Raw genomic sequence first — 21,542 nt, forward strand, 5'->3', positions numbered from 1 at the left:
CTAAATCTTATTTCATGTTTTTCTTAAAATAAAACATAAAATAAATCTAATCAGTGAAACACATTTATCAAATAGTCCAATAAATAAGGGTCAATGTGTGTATTACTTCTTCTTAGCAGGTGGAGTTTTGTTGTTCTTTGCATTACCACAGATACAGAACCTTTTAATGCAGGTGTCTGAGAAGAAAGGCACCTTTTCCAGACGACAAAGATAGATAAGTGGCTGGATGGTGCTGCTAATGTTAAGGAAAGCGAAGCCCACAGGCTGCACGTAGCAGCGAAACACATCAGGGGAGTAGAAGTCTTCAAAAGGAAACAGTGCTACAGGTGGCAGGTAGTTAAACACAATGATACAAAGGATGGACAGCACTGTCTTGAAGGCCTTCTTCTTCATGGGGTGCATCTCATCTTTCCCTCCTGCCCTGCTGGACTTCTTCAGGGCCCACAGTATGCACGCATTACACACAACCATCCAGGTAAATGCTGCCAGCATTTCACCGGTGAACACCTTTTCAAAGTTTGGGAGGCCTCCCACAGTTTTGGCAGCAGAGTAGGCAAAGGTGAGGCAGAATACCAGCAATGTGAGGCTTAACCTATACATGATGTGTTTAAACTGCCCAAACCTTATCGGAAAGAGCACAGCTACAAAGCGATCTAGGCTTATACAGGATAGAAACAATGGACCACTCGTGTCTTTTACACCATAGGAAAACTTGGCGGCTGACCAAACATCTTTGCTCTGCCAGTAGTACAAGTTAAGGAAGATGAGAGGGGTCATGGCACTAAAATAAGCATCCATGAAAGCCAGGCAGCCCAAGAATATGTCTGAAGTTGAGGGTTCTTTGCGATTTCGGATGAGGATCGCAATGACAAGTAAGTTGGCTGGGATTCCCACGATAACATTGATGCTCTGGAGGGTCAGATCAAAGAGAATACCCTCTACATGATGGTCACATCCGTCAAACACACTGAAGGGTTTTGCTGTGGCATTGATGCTAGCAGTGGTGTTAAGAGGGAGAAGAGTCTGCACAGTGGTCGAGAACAGTGTTGAAGAAACATTTCTCTCCATGATTTTGTCACTGCAAAAAGACTCTGGTGGAAAAATGAAAAGGAAGGTTGTAAGGGTTACCATTTTTTAGACATCACTCAGTCACTCCATCACAATACAATTTCCCATTATAACTAGGTGTTTATCATGGGGACTTGTACTTCATCTCGTGTTCTTGCTCTGAAGCACATTAGAAGCCTAGTCTGCTGAGAAATTAATTCTCAGTAGAGTTTGACTTGCCGCAGAGTAAATGGGACAGTTCCCAGAGAGCAACAAAAACATGTTACAAACAGCGTCAGGGCTTCTCCTCAGGCTGTTATCTTGTTATTGTGTCTGTGTGGACCTTCCTCTGGGAAGCTTGACTCCTCGTATGTAGGGACATCTAACTCACTTAAGGGACTCGTACTAAAAGCCCCACCCTTTTACTGCAGAATAAAAGGGCAGCTATTCCCAAATTAAAATGGCAGGGTTCACATGCTGCACGTAGACAATTGTTTAAGATTCTTAAGAGCAGTCATTTCCTGGAGGTCTTAAAAGCCTGTTCCTGACATTTAGCTATTTCTAAAGCTAATTTCTGACCACAAAAGTATGGTAACCTGAAAGATGAATGCAATAATGGCTGGATTGATGGACTAATAACTGGAGTCAGATATGAAGGATACCATTAAAAGGTGTACTGGGCCTTGAGCTCAATGCCTGTGTCTTTGAACCCTACAGGAAGATCATGAATTCTGGGGGCTTTTTAGATTCCCCAAATGTCAGGTTTAGTTCTGGGCTCCGGGATTTTCGTGCAGCTGCTCTGAGTCAGGCTGATTTGCATTAGTCTGCTGCACATGCAGTACACCTGAGCTCCATCCACTGAATGGACTATTCGAGCCAGAGGCTGTCATTGTTCTTGGTACAGCCATCAACGGGCCTATTCTGGTTTAATGTGGACCTTTCTTGCCCTCGTTCTCTCAATGGACAGTGCTTCTCACCTCCCTGTGCTGCGGGTTCCACCTCAGGCCACACACACTCCTGTGGGGCTAATCACACTGAAGGAGGAGTGAGGAGTTCTTTGCCAAGATAATCATCCCTGGAGATAGCAGACTTAGTCAACTGTGTTTTTCTTAAGGCAAATCAAATGAAAACAGAAATAAACAAAACGGAATTTTAAAAATGGAGCATTTAATTAGATGCTGTATAACGAAATGTTTTACATTCACTCCTTAAGGAGTTTTTATTTGATAGAAGTTTTTTACATTTGTTACAGTTTTTAATTATAAACACAATTTAGTTTCAGTGCAATATACCTATATAAGTTTGTCCTGTTGTAAGTAAAAGCTAATACCAGACAGCAACAATTGGAAACAACAGTAACAATAAATACAGTTAAACTATCTTCGCAGATTTCTGAAAATACTTCAAATGATGGTCTAGGCATGTTCTTACTCAAGACTTATAACGGCAAATATTTCAACAGAATCATTAAAAATACTAGGATGCAATCAAGTTTATTATTCTGTGCATATTTTGAATTATGGTCATCGGTAAGTCTTAAATATTTCCAGTTCCTACATTTTGAAGTTGCAGGATCATAATGTAAGGGGAAACCCACTTAAACGGAATTGATGTACACTGTTTTATCCAAATTTATTTGCAAAATGGAGATAAGCATTTCATTAGGTAGTAATTATTTGAAATAACGTAAAGATTTTACGTCGATTCAACAATTAGAAAGTGTCGCCTCTTTTAATGCCATGTATTAATTAAATATCCAAGATTAGACAAAACATTTTTGACCAAAAGGACCTTTGGAGGTTTTTAATACTTAAAAAAGTATTTTACTCACCAGTGTGGAATATTCTTCTGCTCTGTGTATAGGATGCAGTGTGTGTGTTTCAAGGGTTCCTTTATAAGTTCTTTGAAGTGTCATGACTTTGACGCTGACCAAGAGGGGAGGATCTCCTGGAGTTTTTGATTTCATGAGGGAATAATCTCTCTCCCAATCCTAACTGTTTATAAAGATGCCTCACATGAGATGCCAAGTGTTGTCAGCGCCCACTTAGAGTAAACACATAGTGCTGAGGAAAAGGATCTTGAAGATCTGGTACTCTACTTTGAGTCAATTGTACTTGATTATTTCAAATTTGTATGCTTCCACTTCATTTCAGAGTCAAATTATTGTACATTTGAGTGTAATTTCAACTCTTCCAAGGCGAAAGACTTGAGAAAACAAATCAACAAAAACACATTTGAATACCATTCCTACCTTTATAATCATCAAACAACTTTGCCTAAAGATGTATTTCTTTGATTTTTAGAATTGTATACACTGACAGGGACTTATTGATGTTTGCCACTTTCTTATTCATCGGCGTCCTCTCTCTCTTTAATTGAGCTTGATAAATGTATTCAGGGAGCATCATGGGACCGTTGCTGCTGAGGGTTTAAATCCTCACAGAGCACGGCATCCTTTTTTTCCCGCACAGGTGCACAAGAACAGTATCAAAAATGCTCAAAGCTATCAAAGACTTCCTCTGAAGTGTTCACCATTTAACAACTAGAGGAAGGAAAAGGACATTGTAAGTGTATAAAGCCTGTGTGTGAGTATGTGTCAGGGTGTATTGGGTAGTTTACTGGGTGGTAATTGCATTTGAGTCTCTGCTTTGGTGAATGGAACCCAATGTTCTGTTCCCTTATGTGAAGACAATGACAAACCCACATTGATCTATCGTTAAATCAATGTTTAGACTGCCAGATAGAAAGAGAATCTCAAAGCACATGCTGTCATTTGGTTGCTTTTCCACTTTTTGGACTAAGGGGGCAGTAGAGCTCCTACTAGATATTTAACGTAGGATTCAACCAACATAACTTTTGCAGACATGACATAATGTTAACTTAACACTACAGAGCTATGATGTTTACTTCCTTTTTCCATGCACACTAACTGTGGGACAAGCCTGCAGTTGCATCTATTCTACACTCTTTCTAATTGAATATAAATCTAGTTTAAACTTCAATTTGATATTTATTTAGAATTTATTCAAATACAATCTATTTATATCAAAAGGCACATGAACAGGAGATGCTTCAAGAGTTCATATAATTGTTGAGAAGCATTTGAGTCACGTATTACATAAACACATTTGAAAGTCATGGTGTTAGAAAACCTTTTTCTCTTTCTCTTATTTGCTGTCTAAACTGTATTCATGTTAGCAAGAGGCAGTACAATATTTAGTATCAGTCACAAGCAAGCATTTGAATATATTTCACTGCAGACTGTAAATATGCCAAAACCAAAATTATAGCCTATGTGTTTTTATTGACAGTGCAGAAATCACCCGCACAAATTGGATCAGCACATAGTGAAATCTTTATTTCAGACATAGAAAAGAACAGTTTGACACTCACGACATCATGTATTGTGTGTTATTAAATTGTAAAAAATAACTAGCTTAAAATGCTTGCCATTCCAAGATTTGTGGGTCAATGTTCAAACTTTAGTAACTTTAAAAAAACGCTAAACTTAGATGGGGTCTGCTTTTTACTGTCCCATGCTTATGCAGCTACAGTATAAAGCAGCTATCATGCATACTCTAATTTTGGTTGTATTGTTTTTTCCATATGCAAAATCATGGTCTTTTCTTTGATAGAAATGTGGTGTTTATAGTTTTCCTTGTGGTAGTAAAAGCAGCTTGAAAAAATGTAAGAGAGGATAGCTAATGTACTGGGCTTATCTATGGAGTGTCCAGTGTTTGTTGATATCACATCTCAGAAAGTGAAAGCAAAAACAACAAAAAGGTCAAAGATAAATGATCTTATGGCCAGATATAAACATGCAACAATGTTATGCTCTCAGGTACTTTTTGAGCCCATTTTATACCATTCTCTGTAATGGTTGAAAGATTAAATTGGCTGTAACAGAAACCTATGTGCGTCATGGCAGCCGGGAGAAGGAGGGCTGGAATTAGAAACAGGACTGAAAGTTTTCTGTGGAAGTACACACCCTGGAGAACCTGTCATTAATCAAAAACCCTTCTGCCTCAGAAACAAAGCACAGAGAGAGAACGCTAAAAAAGAGAGAAAATAAACAGGAAAGAAAGAAAAAGCTCAATTCTTCTTTTTATTAGTAAATGTTAATTAAGCTCCAACGTTTTTTTTTATCATTGCATATTTACAATTGTCTCTAAAACAGTGCAGCTGTCATTTTATTTTCTACACTGTTATGAATATCATCATTGACAATATGTGATGAGCTCCAGAAAATTAATTAGCATTTGTTTGGGGATAGCAGCCAAATTTCCCTTTTGACATACTGTGGAATTAGTGGCCTGTAGCCAACATAGGAAGAATGGGAATTCAACCAGCTTTTGACGAACTATTATAATGATGGTACTCTAAATGTGAAGTAATCACCATAATTATGACCCTTTAGTCTTGTCACGACCAATTAACAAACAAACAGACAAACAGACACCAAACAAACAAACAAACAAGAGTTTAATGTAGCAGACTTTTCTTAATAGAAGTTAAGGATGTGAATGAGTATTTTGAAGTTTATGAAATAAATTAAAAGCTAAATATGTAATATGCTAATTGTGTTCAGTGTGTCAATATCCCAGTTATTGAATTTTTGAAAGAAGAATAAAGGCACGCATAATTTTGTATAAAAAGTAGGCCACCATTTTCAAATATAACAAAATCACTTAGACATATACAAGATGATTTACAGCTTAGTTATGACAGTAGCACTCAACCAATTTGAAGAATTCAGAGCCGACAACAAATGTTATGAATGAAAGATTAAAGAATGTGGCTTCAAACTGCAGTCTGTTTAGTTTAGTTTTTTAAAACTTTTTAAACATTATTAGTTATTTAAAATACATAAAGAATAACTTCATTTTTAATCTGTATGTGGCTATAATTGTGTCATATTCCCAAAAGTAACCAAACCAATGTTTTGCTTGATAGTATAATAATAGCTTGTATGTAGCTCCTTTCACACTCTGGGCTGTAAGCAATTGAAACTTGTTATAGAACTGAATAAATCAATCATAGGAGCTTGTGATTTGTAGATCGAATTTATAATAAAATATATTGTTAGCATAATAAACTAATGAGCCACAATTTTTGGGAATCATTTGTGAAAGAAAATGTGGCTTTTTTAATTTTTAATTTACTAGAGACTAATAAACCACTTCACCTCTATTCAGATATTTTGCTGATTTAGTTACATTGAACCCTGTTGAATCAAAGAGACAGTTGGTGCTTTAAGGTTAAACATGAAGAAGGAACAAGGGTGAGTAAAAGATAGGAAAAGGGAGATAAGGCCATTTGCCAAATGGCTATTTTTACACTCAGGGACATGGTCCAACTCTGTGACAGGAGCCGCTGGGCTCTATTGTACTTACATAGTCCACAGGAATACACACCTGCTGCTGTTCTCAGAACAATTATACAAACTGTTTGAGCTGCCCCCTCAGAGCTCCCTATCCAGGAGAATAGGAGCATTTTTAGAAGAGATGCTCTGCAATGCAGTGGATTGTTTTAAATGGAAACTGAAAGGTTAATTTTATGTAACATCCCCTTATGTTTGATCTTAATAAGTAAGTTATTTTATTTTTCAATTTGCAGATAAACTTCATCATGCAGGTGAAGTTGTATATCCAAACAAAAGTACTCTGACAGCAGTGTCATTGTTCAAAGTCCAGTGTGTGTAAGTTTCACACAACAGATGTCGGTTTATTATCTGGTTTGAAATGATGAACTAGTGAAGCCTCTCTATCAATTAACCATTGACCCTGCATCGAAAAATGGTCCAGTGGTTTCACTTAACCCTAAGGAAGCAGAGTTGACATCTGATAATGAGAGCCACCCCCTCAGTTTCTTTAGCAGCCTCCCAGGGGATCACGCTCTGACCAGCTGTCTGTCAGATGTAGTAGCGTGAGAACAGAGCTGATAGTCTTTCAACATGACTGTTCATCTATCAGCTCCTCTGAACACCCTGCCATTACTTCTGATCGTGATATGGCTGAAGATTACTCTGGCCAGCACATGGGCAACATTTACAGGCTTTAAAGGAAATATGAACAGAAAGGCTGTCTGTTGCGTCATGTTGCCTAGTTTGGTATACATGACAATGCTGCTCGCATTACATCACTAACACTTACCCTTTCATGAAAGTTTTTTTTCTCTTCCCAGTGAGACTGTTTAAAATCATAGGAAGTGCACTTTAAATGTACCTTAAACAAGTGGAAATCACAATGTTCACGATTGGATATATATATATGCATTATATGCATTATATGCATATATATATTCTTAATGCTGCATTCTGCAAAACATTACCAATAGTGTTATACACTTTTGGTTAAAAATGGCAATTTCATCAAGGAAAGAAATACAATTGCATCTGTTTTTTGAGGTTTTAGCTAATACAAAAATAAGAAATGATTAATTAAAGGTGTGAATGTTTTTTTTTTAAACTATGGATTAACTTAATGGGGCGAAGCCTGCGAGCTACTTCAGGCAGTCAACTCCAGCACCAATGATACATTTGCACATAACGCCCCTCGTCACTCTTGCAACCAACCAAACATAGTCTCCTAATCTGGCACTAGTCTCCACCTCTGCCTCGCTAATGCTGCTGCCGCCACTGCTGTTTCGAAGCTGCTAATGCGTTCACCTCGCTGCTGCTGCTGCATTCACATTGGCGATGCTTGCCTGCCCCTCCACCACCCCAGCTTCCTCCCCAGCTTCCACCTGTAGGCTCTGGGGGTTAGTTATCTAATCATCACTCAATGTTCTGTGTTAATATGTGGAGTGATGAGGCCCGAGCCTAGACGCCAAACTCAAACTATATACTGCTTCTAATAAACATATTAAGGATGAAACACTTGAGTTGTCTGACTGAAACAGCTTTATGAAAAAATAACCCACTGTGTCTCCTGTTATGGGAACTTTAACCCTGAGGATAAATCTTTGACAAAGGCCTAATTGATGCTCCCTCTATTAAAACCGAGAACTACTTGAATGTGACAAATAATGAGGAGGCTTCACATAACACATCTATAGGATGGAATGTACTGACATGATGTGACCCACATGATCTGCATGTGTAGTAATTAACTTGCTGGAAACTGAACTGAACTGGAAACAAACCCAGTTCCTGGACAATTACTGTGTGATACAAACAAAAACAAGCTGTTATATAAAAAGGCCTCCAATCACATTCAAAACTATTAAAGAATTACGTATGCTGCAGTGCATTGATCTCATTGTCTGGCCTGGAAAATATGACCGTGCCAAATGCCAGTTGAATGGCCAGACTTAAAGAGTGTGACCAGACTCCGAAAACAAACGTGTCTCTGAGGGACTGGAGGCCATGCCACAGCTGATCCAAACTCATGTGAGGCACTCTCACCTGTCCTCTCACCACTGCCAGGTCACCTTTTTTTATTTTTGTGGAACTTTTTACGTCATTACTTATGGTTCCGTACAGTTGTCAAGGTTCAAAATTATGCAACAGAGAAGTTATGTTTTTTCATGTGGCTCAAACTGTTGCTGTTTGTAACCAAATAAAACCTGACCGGGTTAATCCAGGCTATAGTTTGTTTTTGTAACCTGTTCCAAAACCAGACCACAATTTAATGATCTCACTATACATTCTGTGTTTACATTGCCTAATCTCTCTCTTCCAATATTAACAGAAAACAGATAAAAGCGCGCTGTTCGTGAATGTGATTAGAGAGAGGGCAGAAAATGTGGAGAAAGCTGATACATGGGGGAAAGGGTCTAGATTATCTTTGTTTGTCTTTTTATGCCATGTTTAAATATTTCATGATGGCATGTGAATCTTTGTTAAAATTACATAGCTTTGTGTCACACTATGTTGGCTTTAGCTCACTGCTTCCCTCTCTCGGTGGTCTGAAGACTGCTGCACTCACACACACACACACACACACACACACACACACACACACACACACACACACACACACACACACACACACACACACACACACACACACACACACACACACACACACACACACACACACACACACTTCACTTCATATTACACTAATACAATATGGCTTTTGCTGTTTTTAGGCAGAACTCTCTTGCATAAGAAAATAGACTTAATATGTTTTTTCATTTTGAGCCCTGAGGTTCTGTTTTAAAGAATAAGGGGGAAATTGTGGGGTGTTAGGGTTAAGGCACATCCCCGCTAAACAAGACCAGAAATAAATTATATTTACATTTATTTACTAGTGCTTTTATTTTTCTCTAACACAACACAACATATGCAAATGTTTATCCCTAAGCACACGTTATTATCCTCGTCCCACCATAATTTCCACTCACTCTATTCATAATCTTCACTCAAAATAACAATACCTAAAGCTAAAAGATTCAATCAAATAATTTACATGATACAGTTAACAGTCAGGGTTTAATAAAGAAAAAAAATCTAAATTAAGAAAGTATTTTGATGATATGCACCATTACAACAAAGCAAATTACTTTTAAACAAAGAAAACGTAATTTGGAATATATTGCATTCTGAGTGTGATGCCACTTGTCATATTTTGCCATGTTCAAACAGCTGCTACAGCAAAAGACTTAGAAAATTGTGTAGGTGGAGAAATCTGATCTACTGACACAGTCCGCTAAATGCTGGGATTACATGACAATCATTTAAAAAAATAAAGCAAAAATAAAAGGGCAAAGCAACACTTTAGATGCTATGAAACCTAACAAAATGACATGGTATGGCATGTATTAATAATGGACGACAAGTTGGAATAACAACATTTTAGGGTCACTTCTGTTTAGATCTATGCTTCTGCTCTGCAGGGTTTATTGACACATGCAGAAGGTCCTTCAACTTTTATATGTGCAAAGTTCATGTTAAAACTATATGTGTGTGTGTGTGTGTGTGTGTGTGTGTGTGTGTGTGTGTGTGTGTGTGTGTGTGTGTGTGTGTGTGTGTGTGTGTGTGTGTGTGTGTGTGTGTGTGTGTGTTGTTTGCAAGAAAAAGCACCAGGCTCGTTTTCATTTGTGTTGTGCAGTCAGTTCACTGCAAGCTCAAATAATTGATTTGTTAGTGAAGGCTCCAAGAATTCCCCAGACTGAGTGTTGATATACCTTAAGCCTCCAATATATAGTTGGAAAACTATAAGATTTTCCCATTCATTCTGAAAATGCTGACAGCTTTTAATGCCTTTTGAGCAGCTCGCCCAATTGAATCCTTTGTGAACACATTCATCTCACCGCCTGGTACTACAGTCAAGATTTCTTACGTGCTTCAAAACTTAATTTCAGATTCGGTCGAGTATGGATATCACTAAGGAATTAATTGATTAATAGGGTTATTAATTTTAGTGGTGACCAAATGGACCAAACTCAATCCAATTTTGCAATAAAGAACTAGTTCTGCCCCAATGCCCCTTAATAGAAGCATCACTTCTACTCAGTATAGAAAATAAAAATTGCCTTGCGGAAAAAAGCAATGCACAAACGTTTCATAAAAGGACAACTGAGAGCACACCAGAGATATGAATCTATTTATGAAATTGGTGGGGAGTAAGGAGGTCTCAGTTTCTCAGAAACACACGCAACTATTTCACGAATAATACATCTGTTACTGTTTTTTAAAAATGTTTATTGAAACATTATGTTATAATGAACTCCCAAAAGCTACCAACATTATCAAACCTTATAGATTTGTAGATATTATACAAATACTACTGCAAATACCCCCCCCCCCCCCCCCCCCCCAACACACACACACACAAACGCTTGATCCTGGTTTTAGTACCCCCTCCCTGTTACGTCACAAGTGTAAGAAGCCCAGGTTAGAAGCGTTGCGGGTCGCGCTCACTCAGCCACCGGTGCCAATTACAAACGATTACTTTTTTTAATATTTCCAATTCGCCCTCTATAATTAATCCAGAAGCAGTTTACGCTGAAGGGACAGAGGACTTCTCTCCGATGCTGAAGTCATGCCGTCATTTATTTTGAAAGTTGGAATACAGCGGAGTCTCTTGAACTGAGAGGGAATATTGTGTGCCAGATGCTGCCCAGAAGATGAGCAGCAGCGAAGTAAAGATTGGGGAAATCAGCGGAATCCCGTGCTGTCAACGGTAATTCGTGTCTGCTTATTTCGTCTTGTTTCAGAATATTTCCACGTGTGCTTTAAGTGAGCAGAAATGTCACTTTTTTTAATACACATTATATGTTTTAAGTCATACAATAGAAATGTCAACTTCATAGGGAGAGCGCAATTAAAAGAAAAGAAACGCAATTAAAACATCCCATACATCTATTTATGAAAGCTTTGACACACCTTGTGCACACTGTAGGCTGGCGAGTCTTTAGTGAGTGGCATGTTGGGACAGTTACATTTCTGGAATACGATTTCTAGCCACTGCTGTTAGTGTCACTTATCGCTCCTGGTTACATGTTTGTACTACAACTATGTTTTAGGACGTCAAAATAACTGTGACTTTCTCTGTTCATGAATTCAGCAAAGCTTTTCCCATCTAATGGATTTTATATAAAGAAAGTGTGGTTCGAACGACAGAGCTTTGACTGGGCTTAAATCACCTGTTCAATTCCGCATCTCTTAAATGATTTTACCTGCAAGATTAGTTAATGCTGCAAATAAAATATATTATTTTATTAAACAAAAGTCTTGAATGCAGGGTATATTACCAGTACACTGTCAGTTTTTGATTAGAGGCAAACTTTTCTTTAAAGCCAGATTGGAGTTTATTTTTTATATTTTTTCTAATTTGAAAAAAAGGGACCAATACAACACGCTTCAGTCTATTATTTGAATACTAGGACTGGCTGCATTATACCAATATAACAGTTGTTTTGTTTATTGTGTATACTGTTTGTTGAAGGGCTGTAGTGCAGTCTACAGACCACATAGACTCAATCAAAATGAAAATAATGGAATTCTGTAATGTATCATTATTAATGATTGTGTAAGAAGAACAGAAATCGTGTTTGGAAGAACAAATGAACAATTCAAATAATTGCATTACTTGTGCAGAATTCTGAAACATATTCAAGAAATGTGTGACATTTATGAGTTGTTTTACAATGGACTTTGCAGGCCAATTAACCATGGGCATCTGTTTCAGTACGTCAGAAAATGAGGTCTAATCATCGACCTGGTAGACTAAACACTTCAGTGCTTTCCTGCGTACACTTTATATAAACTGAATACATACAAATGTAATTGTAAGGGGAGATAATTGTCTTGGAGTGATGTTGATCCTAATTAGACTCACTTGGGCAGCATATTGAGAGAACAGCCTGTCACAGTCCCTTGTGGATCTTGTATTCCTCTGCAGTGCTGATAATAAATGTATTGATATGCAAACACCTTTCACACATAGCTACACAAACATATTCACTACCCTTAACACATCTGTTGCAGTGATATAAGAGATGTGCACTCCTTGCTGAAGCATCAGCCCTAGATGCACTTCATGAATGAGCGCTGCCTGGCTGTATGTTGTCTTTCGTACTAATTTGCAAACATTAGCAGGCGGTGCCGGTGCTGTAATGCATACAAAATACACATTAGTGCAGTTTTGTAATGCATTAGGCAATGTTCTTCTTTCTAAGTACTATACTACAATCATCAGATTGAACTTTTCTATGTTGTGAGTTCCATTATGTACGTGGATAAATATGCAGCATGATCAATTTGGGTGAGGGGTTGCATTTGTTACATATACATTTGACCCTCATATACATGCACACATTGCGTTTTTGATAGCAGGCCAGATAAATTAATAGGACTGTGATTTGTGTTATGGGGCTAGAATTAAAAGTAGTGAGAACTTTCTGATCTGTTCACGCTTTAGAGAGCTCTGTGCAAGTAATGTATGCATCTGAGACTGTTCAGCTCCAGCCTCTGTAGGTCTCTTCCACTGGGTTTATGTGACAAAAGCTGCACTGGTATTAAAACAAGTCTACTCTGCTTCCTCTCCCTGACTATGTAACTTTTTGCCTTTAAAAGCATCATTGGTATCATTCAGTGTGAGTCCTGCCGTAAATTTGTAATGAGGTTGGGGAATTTCTGTACAGGAAACACTCAAAGTTTTTTTTCCATAATGGTTACTTTTGATGTTGCATCAAATTGAAAACACCTTCTGATGTTTGGAGTGAGGCTTTGTGGTCTCAAATCAATATCTACATCCAAGCACATTGTTTGTTATCTCAGCTGAGATGAGTGAAAACAGGTGGGTAAAGTTTAGTCATACATGAGGACAGGGATGTGTCCTTCAAGTTTAACTGTCTTAAAAATCATTGAGTCTTTTCAGGACTTTGTGTAGAGATGAGTGTTAAAGCCTTAAACAATCACAGTAAAATAATCAAGGAAATATATACATATTATATAAAGAACATTTGTACTTGTACATTTTTGTAACTTAAAAGACTTAAGAGACTGTGTGAGAATGATTGCGTTGGCAAGGGGGGCTGAACCTTGTGTTTCACATTGTAAAAAAGCAAGGCTCCCAAGGGTTTCACATGTTTTCTTTCACTATGTATGTGCAAATGAAATATTCATTTAGCTTTCAGCAAAAAGAGAGAATATAATTCCCCTTCACCTTTTATGATCTGCTCTCTCCTCTATCAATGTTCATACAGTCCCTGATACAAGATGCAATAAGAAGCAGATGGGGATGCTGCCATACTTAAAAAAAAAACAGCCAGTTGAATCCAGATCCAGGTCATACACACATATATCACAGCCCTACAAAGCACTTTAGGGCTTTCCTCCTTCGCAAACATGTGCTTGTCTTGAACGTCTTTGAACTCGCTGAGTCTAGTACTCAGGCTGCAGAGACTAGAGTTATCCTATCTGTAAACATTCAGCTTATTATCTGCCCTGGCGACTGTGGCTGTGTGAGAAATATGGTAAAGACAGTCATTGAGAAAACAAAATCAAAGAGGGGAGGATGCATGGCAGAGATCAATTCATTCTCTAAGGAAGACATGTTTGTATCTAACACTACAAAATGTAATTGGTTGGACCATATTGGTGTATTGATGGACATGACTGGAACGCTGCAAATTTGAGGTTAAAGAGAAGCCAAGGAAATATAGACCTGGCGCTTGAGAAAGGAAGATAAGGCAAACAACATTTCCTAAGTAGCTTATGACAAGATGAGAGTGAAAGAAAGTAATATAAATGAGAAGGGAAATACACAATGCCTTTGCCTATTTATTGCTTCTGCTTTTCTTTGGTGCAGAGAATAGAGCTGAGAAAGAAAGAGATAGAAGGATTGAAACAAATTACGGAGGGACCAAGAGATCTGAGGGATCTAACAAAAGAGACCAAAGAGAGATACAATCAGGGATCTTTAGCTGCCTTGAGGCCGAAGTTGTGGTGCGGTGGACAGTTGTGAGGAGGACTGTAAGTATTGGCAGAGGTCTGGTGACTATGGACTTTCGTGTGCTGCTCTACAGGCTCCAGTTCAAGCGGACCCCGGTGATGGACCCATGAGGGCTAAGAATAGCTTCTACTACAAAGAGCTGTCACTCTGGATTGTGACAGAGTGGCGATAAGGGCCAGTCTGAATACTGCCGCTGGGCTCCACTCAGCCCTGTGTCATCCAGCTCATAACACCTTGGTCTGTAAACACGTAAAATCAAACACACTACTGCCGTGTTTCCACTGCATGGAACCACTCCACTGACTTTTGCTACCAGTAGCCTTTCTCTGTTTCCTTTTCCATTGCAAAGCTGTGAAATGATTTCAACAGAGGACGGTCTGCCCTTTATCAACTGTATGGTGTAGTGTATGTTGTGTCAGGTGTAGTTGCGGTCACTAATGATGCTATATATTTGTGCTAAAAGTTAGTGAGTGTTTTTTAAATGCTGTATATGTGTTGGCCAGTTGGTGAAGATGTTTATTCATTTGTATGTTTTAGCACATTTGTTTTATTTGTACCCTTTTTTAAACTGCATCGATTTTCTCCTTACGGAAATGTTTTGGGCTGCTGTAACACGTTTGCACCTGTCGACCACCGTACGATACAAATTAGATCAGCCTGCATGAAACATTGACCAAGGTGGTAATAAAACAAACTTGGCACCAGTATTTTTTTATTAAATTAAAGACATGCAATATAAGTCATCCCTTTGAAGATGATGCTTCAAAGGGCCAACAATGTAGCCACCAAAAATGTTGTAGTGTCACTTAAATCAAGTGATCTAAGCTAAATCAAGAGACTAAATTGATACCATTAATAAATCAATATGCACATTGTAAATACAAGTCAATTCATTAACATTTTTTGGCTTTTTTTCATCCCTAAAAAAAAAGCAACCAACAACATTTGCAGTCTTTCTTTCCTTCATCTTCACACACACACACACACACACACACACACACACACACACACACACACACACACACACACACACACACACACACACACACACACACACACACACACACACACACACACACACACACACACACACACACACACACACACACACACACACACACACACACACACACACACACTATATATGTACAGGTACACAGTGTTTATATACACAATTGAATGGGAAGGACCAGAAGTACCAATCCCTTCCTGTTGGCAGCAGGAAACATCTACTACTTATTGAATAGACATCAACTCCCTTGTTGCTTCCAGCCACGATTTGATTGGTGATTTTGGTGTAGTGTTCAACTTTCAGGCATGTGCTGGATTAAACGGATAAATTACAGGTTTATTAAATCTCTCCAAGTACAACCAGCAGTGTACCAGTCACTGTCAGCTCCTTTCATGAAACCTCTTCCCTTCTCGAGGGAAGAATCAAATTAGTTTATAGAGCAATAAAAAAAGATACACTTGCTATAGCAACGTCAAACCACTAGTGAACACACACAGTGGTTTCCTCACACCATTGTCGGGATTTAAGGAGATGATTTTTGTTTATATAATTTACAACAGGTTTTATAGGCTCAACACGGAGCAGATTGGGCTTTAATGTGCTCTGTGATCTCTGAGTAGCTTCTGTTGTCTTTCCTCCATGTTCTCAGATATCAGATAATGTGCAACACATTCCATCACTTACTTCGGTCTGGGTGGCTGCCAACAGCTTACTTTCCTGCCCCTGCGAGCAAATCCAGACAATGTTTGTGGGAAAACGACAAGATTAATCAAACTGACAGAGTCGATTGTCCCCTCATGATAGCTGAATAGTTTCCACAGCACTGATCAAAAGTGTTTTTACATGTATTTTGTATATATTGTTAACTTACTTACAGAAGACATTTCATAATTTATTTTTCCACTTTAACACGCATTTAACTAATCTATTTTAATATTGCAAACCTAATGCATCATTTCATTCTTGTTTTCTTCAGCCTCACAACACCAATGTTTACCACATGCTCTCTGTCTGTAAGGCAGGCACTAAAGTCTCCATCAGTTCAATTAGTTCAAGAAAGTCCTACAAGGAATAGTTTGAGGATTACAGAGTCCCAGTGAGGTTCAACGTGTATATTAAGAGTTGGCATTAAGACAAATAAAAGGATTAAATCATCCATTATTTTAAATCAATACACTTTCACTTTTAATGCTGGTGCCATTAATAACAGCTCATCCTCTGCAGACCCCAGAGCTATCCTTTTTGTCATAAATCACAGGTGGTTTATTCTATATTCCAATTTATTTATGCCTTTCTGATGATGTATAATATGTAAAAGCTGTTTCTTATTATTTTAAAATCAAAAAGGGCCAAACATTGCTTTTTCCCTGCATTTTAAATATTACTATATCAGTCTTGCGAGAGTTTTTACCAGGATTTTGGATTTGAGGGATGACCATCTATACAGAACTGACAGCTGAGGGCGTGTGAGATGTGCTGTCAGGATCTGTACTACTTGCGCTTCACGGTCTTGTATAGCCCACAGATTTTGATAAAAGGCATCCCTCTTGTCTTTTTCAGCAAGCTCACATAGGATTGGTGTAATGTTGGGGATGTAAATGATGTTTTCCCTCTACATTAAATGTTTTTGAGGAGCCATAGTGCTGATAAGACTGTATTCCACCCAGAAAATTCAAGCGTTCACGCAGAGTAACTTTGCTAAAATGACAGCTGGATCACTGCCTGTGTGGCTGCTTGCACTTTAGGAATTGAATGAACTATTTTTAGTGCCCGCCTACACAGACATTACACCTATCACATTACAGCACCAGCATTGTCAGTCACAACCAAAATTTCACGCCCACATATTGAGTTCTTATCATTTTATTTTGTTTAACTTTGACTTTTTTTTAATACTTCTTTTAAGGTTTGCTGCATACACACAGAGCTGATAAGTGTCATTATAGGACATCATGTTCCAAAGTTTGAATGCCTTATTTGGCATAAAGTGCAAGTTAGGCGGAAATAAGACATTGGGTTATGGGTTTCTTACAGGATGCATAGTAAAAACAGCATATGTTGTAATTTATAGATATTATCTTGAAGGTGAATGTTAAACAGTCAACGCCTTTGATGTATATTACATGAACAATGTAGATATTGAGAGTAAAGAGCCAACTTATTTTGATATTTGATCTCAAAACATGTGGACCAATATTAATTTAAGACTCCCTTCCAACGGTTAATACTAAACATATGTTATATGGGTCTCTGGCTAATATATCTCTACAGACAATAAACATGCCCATTAAAAATGTGTAGCTGAGTGCATATCTTCATTGTCTTAGATCTGTAGCTACATGCTCATGAGGTCATGACCGTGATTATCTGAGAGGTCTCCAATATGTCATGTTAGCCTGAGAGCAACCAGTGGGTTGTGGAGATGGAAACAAATCACTTGTGCTGTTTCGCTTCAAGATGAATCACACAATCGGGTTCATTGTGGCTTATATGATTACTCACTAATGACCAGTGGACACGCTCCAGTGTTGACTGAACAGAGGCCGTGTGCACGTGGCTGTTCACAGGTCACTATTGTTTGAGTTGTGGATCAGATTTGAAAGGTTATATTTGACTTCATGTCGTTCTGGCACATCTAACTTAACCTGCCAGTCCTGTGGGAAGTAAATTCCTCCTCACTGCACACTGTAACATTTCTATGCAGGGTACAGACTGAAGCAAAACGATTTAATGCATGAGAATCAATAAAAGCTAAGGAAGATAAAAGAGCACAAACCCTGGAGGGGGTAGCCGTATTGAGCCTTTTTGTGTTGGTTCAGATCAAGACTGTGAGGCGCTAAATATAACCCCTCCTCCCTCGCAACGTGTGTGGGTCGAGGGTCAAGTGTTGCTCCTTTTGCTCCCCAACACATCCTATTATCACAGTACAGAGCACAAACAACAGTCGCTCTATGTCCTCCACTGCTCAACTAGAAAATGTCCCAACTATGGGCTTTGGGTCGCACTTCGTCCATACCGACAACTTTCCTCAAGCCTCAAAGAAATCATCTGTATATACTGTATATATTTATTTTCCTTCAAATGTAACCATCTTTATTGTGATTTTTCATGTGCTTTTCTCCCCCAATTGGATATCTCTAATCCTTCCTTGTATATACAAAATAAGAACAATCACCCTTAGAACATTTTCAAAGGAAATAATATAAGGTATACTGGATACATCTAACATGGTATACAAAGATTCATATTATGGTGTTCAGAAGAGTTAGAATCAATAGCCCAGTAAACTGATTTCCGCACAGATTTCATGTCCCCGGGCATCTTAATGTTGTCGTGTTAACATCTGAAAGAGCGGAAGAATCAAATCACTTTAGTTTGCTTTAAATTAGGTGTTTGTGCAAAGTTCATAAAATGCTCCCGGCAAAAGAAAGTGAAGAGAAAAGGGAGAAATTACAAACACACATTTGCTGCTGATTATGTCTTCTTTAAGTCAGAGATAAAGGATTTCTTTAAACAAGAAATACATATGAAAAATACAAACAAAATAGTATAAAAAGCAGTGTAAAAGCTGCTTAGTTTCAGCTCTCACTGCAAAGCTCTAATCTTCCTCAGATCTCAAACAGTAGGCAGGGTATGCAGCTGTTGCAGTGAAACCCTCAGTTACTAGACATACAGTGTTGTTGTTGTACAGTTTTTGCAACTAAAATCACTAAGAGCCAGACCACCCATCCACTAAACCATTGGTCATGAAATGGATCGTGACTTCGGAGTATTTTGTTTCCAACGGAGCTTCACAACGTCATGTGAATAACAGACCTCAACCTCAGAAAATGTACCAATAATCACTTTAAAAAGGATGAAACCACCGGGGCAAACTGGGCTTTTCTCCTGCTTTGAGGAAAAAACACTTTCAGAAAACACACATAGGCAATAATAGGTTCAGTCATACTTTTCCAGGTGAGAGCTGTCACACATTTTGAGTATCAGATAGAGTACATTTTCTTTATTAGGATCCAATGGATTAACACTTTGTAACGGGAAGATAGATTTACTCGCACTATTTGACATGAATTTGACTTAAAAGAGTTTGTGCAAAAAGCACGAGGCTGAGCAAGACACAAGTATTTTGTAGAGACCTGAGATTCTACCCTTAACAGTAAGACTTTATTTAAGGGTTTATTTTCAGAAATTGGCTCTGGGTCACTGTGAGAAAGCTCCTTATCTGTAATATTTTTAGGCATTGAAAAAAAAATTTAAAAAGTGTTTTCTAGGAATATAAGATGTGACTGAGTTGATCTTTAAACAAGTCTAGAAATGTGAGGTCTAAAGTTGAAAGCCAGGATGGAAATGCTGGTTCCCCCAAATAGCGTGGCAACAAATTTCACCTAGTCATTTTTACGCCTACTATTATACTTTGATTGTATTTCATAAGAAAAGATACTCTGTTTGTTGACTTGGTTAAAAGGTCATTCCTTGCTTGTCCTGTGCTTGTACTAGTGGCTGTACTTGGGAAAGGGTTTGGAATGAGGTCTAGATATTAAGGAAAATATTTCAATTGGTGTTTAATACCTAGAGGAAAAAAGTGTTTTAGTCTTTTACATTTTAATGAATGGAGTCATTCTTTTTAGTTTTCAGTGGCAGGTGATTGTTATTGAAAGTAAAAAAAACAACATGTCCTCCTGCGTCATCAAAGAGACTGCTGATGTTAGTGTGTTTAGACCCCGTGGGGAGGGTGGTGGGCCTCCACGTGTTGTGTACACAGCGGGAGACATTGACCTCCATCACAACACACACATACGTACAATCCTTGCTTAGAGCTATCACAAAAAAACACAGCAGACACCCACAAGGTTTAGTGCCATCAACCGACATTGCCATATAGTTAATGCTCCACTTAAAAACATCTTTGCCATGGTAACGTTTCACTGGACAAATGTTTGCATGTCTCACTAGCAGCTTGTTTCTGCAAATGTATATGTAAGATGGATGGTAATTTCACATCCTGCTCCTAACATTTCAGTTGCTGTGGAGGAACAAGACTAATGGGAGGATTTAAGTAAAACAAAAAAAGTTGTAGTTGAATGTCTTTAACCTCGTCAAGTTTTTTAAGTTTTTCTAAACGTCCACGCTCAAAGCCGATGTTTCCCACAATCACCATCTTAGTTTAACAAGATACCATCCAAATATTTGCTTTTCAGCACTAAACACAAAGTTAAACTTCAAAGATGTAAACTTTTACATCAAAGTGATAACCACTCATTCTAAAGGGTGGTATACATATCTGTATCCAATTTCACTGCCATCCATCTGTTAATTAATGAGACATTTCACTCAAAACTACAAGAACAAATCTAATGATAGAGAAGTATCAGGGGATTACAACATTCTTTCTCTGGGTACCATTATTCACATTGTATGACAATTCATCCAATAGCTGTAGCACACCTTGCCTCAGAGTCCCTGTTGGCCAAAAATAGTTTGAGAAGAAAGTTTGTCAAGTTTTTTTAGGCCCAAGCATTAAAAATAGATGTACAAAGAAAACCAACTCTGTAAATCCCATGCCGTGCACAGCAAAGATGTGACACATACAAAAAAGTTAACACCATAATAGATCATTAGATTACTATTAATCATCTTTTAATAAACTTTCATATTGTGGGTGAAGCATAATAGCCATGCATTTCAAACCAGCATTTTTTCTGAATGCAGTTTAGTGTCTACCAACATTTGGTCTGTGAGTGTAAACACCATATGTAATACAGAGATGCATTTTTCTTCCTGCATGACCCTCCCTCACCTGTCTGTAGCTGACTGACTTGTTGGCTCTTTCTTTCTGCTCTGTGATTCATTCCTGTCGCCACTGCAGCTCTCTCCTGTCAAACCTCATCTCCTCCCTACCATTAGCTATGCTGCGTTGACATAAACTAAACACATCAAATATTCATAACACACCGGCACACTACTTCTTTGGAGTATTATTCAGGCTTTCCAAAGACCTGTTTTGAACTGCTGAGGGTATTTCAAGAGCTCAAGAAAGCCTCACATAAAAACCATCCAACAGCACAGTAGACAGAAGT

General features: G+C 38.2%; 2 protein-coding genes across 3 annotated transcripts in view; one reads left to right on the forward strand and one right to left on the reverse strand.

Moving 5' to 3' along the window:
* Window positions 1–102: 102 nt before the first annotated feature.
* On the reverse strand, window positions 103–2,890 carry LOC134878015 (G-protein coupled receptor 183-like). Its single transcript, XM_063903763.1, has 2 exons — window positions 2,879–2,890; window positions 103–1,091 (listed from the first exon to the last, which is right to left on the reverse strand). The coding sequence occupies exon 2, from the start codon at window positions 1,066–1,068 to the stop codon at window positions 103–105; it is 966 nt and encodes a 321-aa protein (XP_063759833.1). The 5' UTR covers window positions 1,069–1,091; window positions 2,879–2,890.
* An 8,003-nt stretch (window positions 2,891–10,893) lies between these two features.
* The window catches only part of gcgra (glucagon receptor a), a 34,711-nt gene continuing 24,062 nt past the window's right edge, over window positions 10,894–21,542 (forward strand). For both annotated transcript variants that reach the window (XM_063902931.1, XM_063902933.1), the window contains exon 1: window positions 10,894–11,177. The gene's annotated coding sequence lies outside the window, so the exon portion shown is untranslated. The remainder of the gene's footprint in view (window positions 11,178–21,542) is intronic.

This window comes from Eleginops maclovinus, chromosome 16 (assembly GCF_036324505.1).
Source record: "Eleginops maclovinus isolate JMC-PN-2008 ecotype Puerto Natales chromosome 16, JC_Emac_rtc_rv5, whole genome shotgun sequence".
In the NCBI taxonomy this organism is placed as follows: Eukaryota; Metazoa; Chordata; class Actinopteri; order Perciformes; family Eleginopidae; genus Eleginops; species Eleginops maclovinus.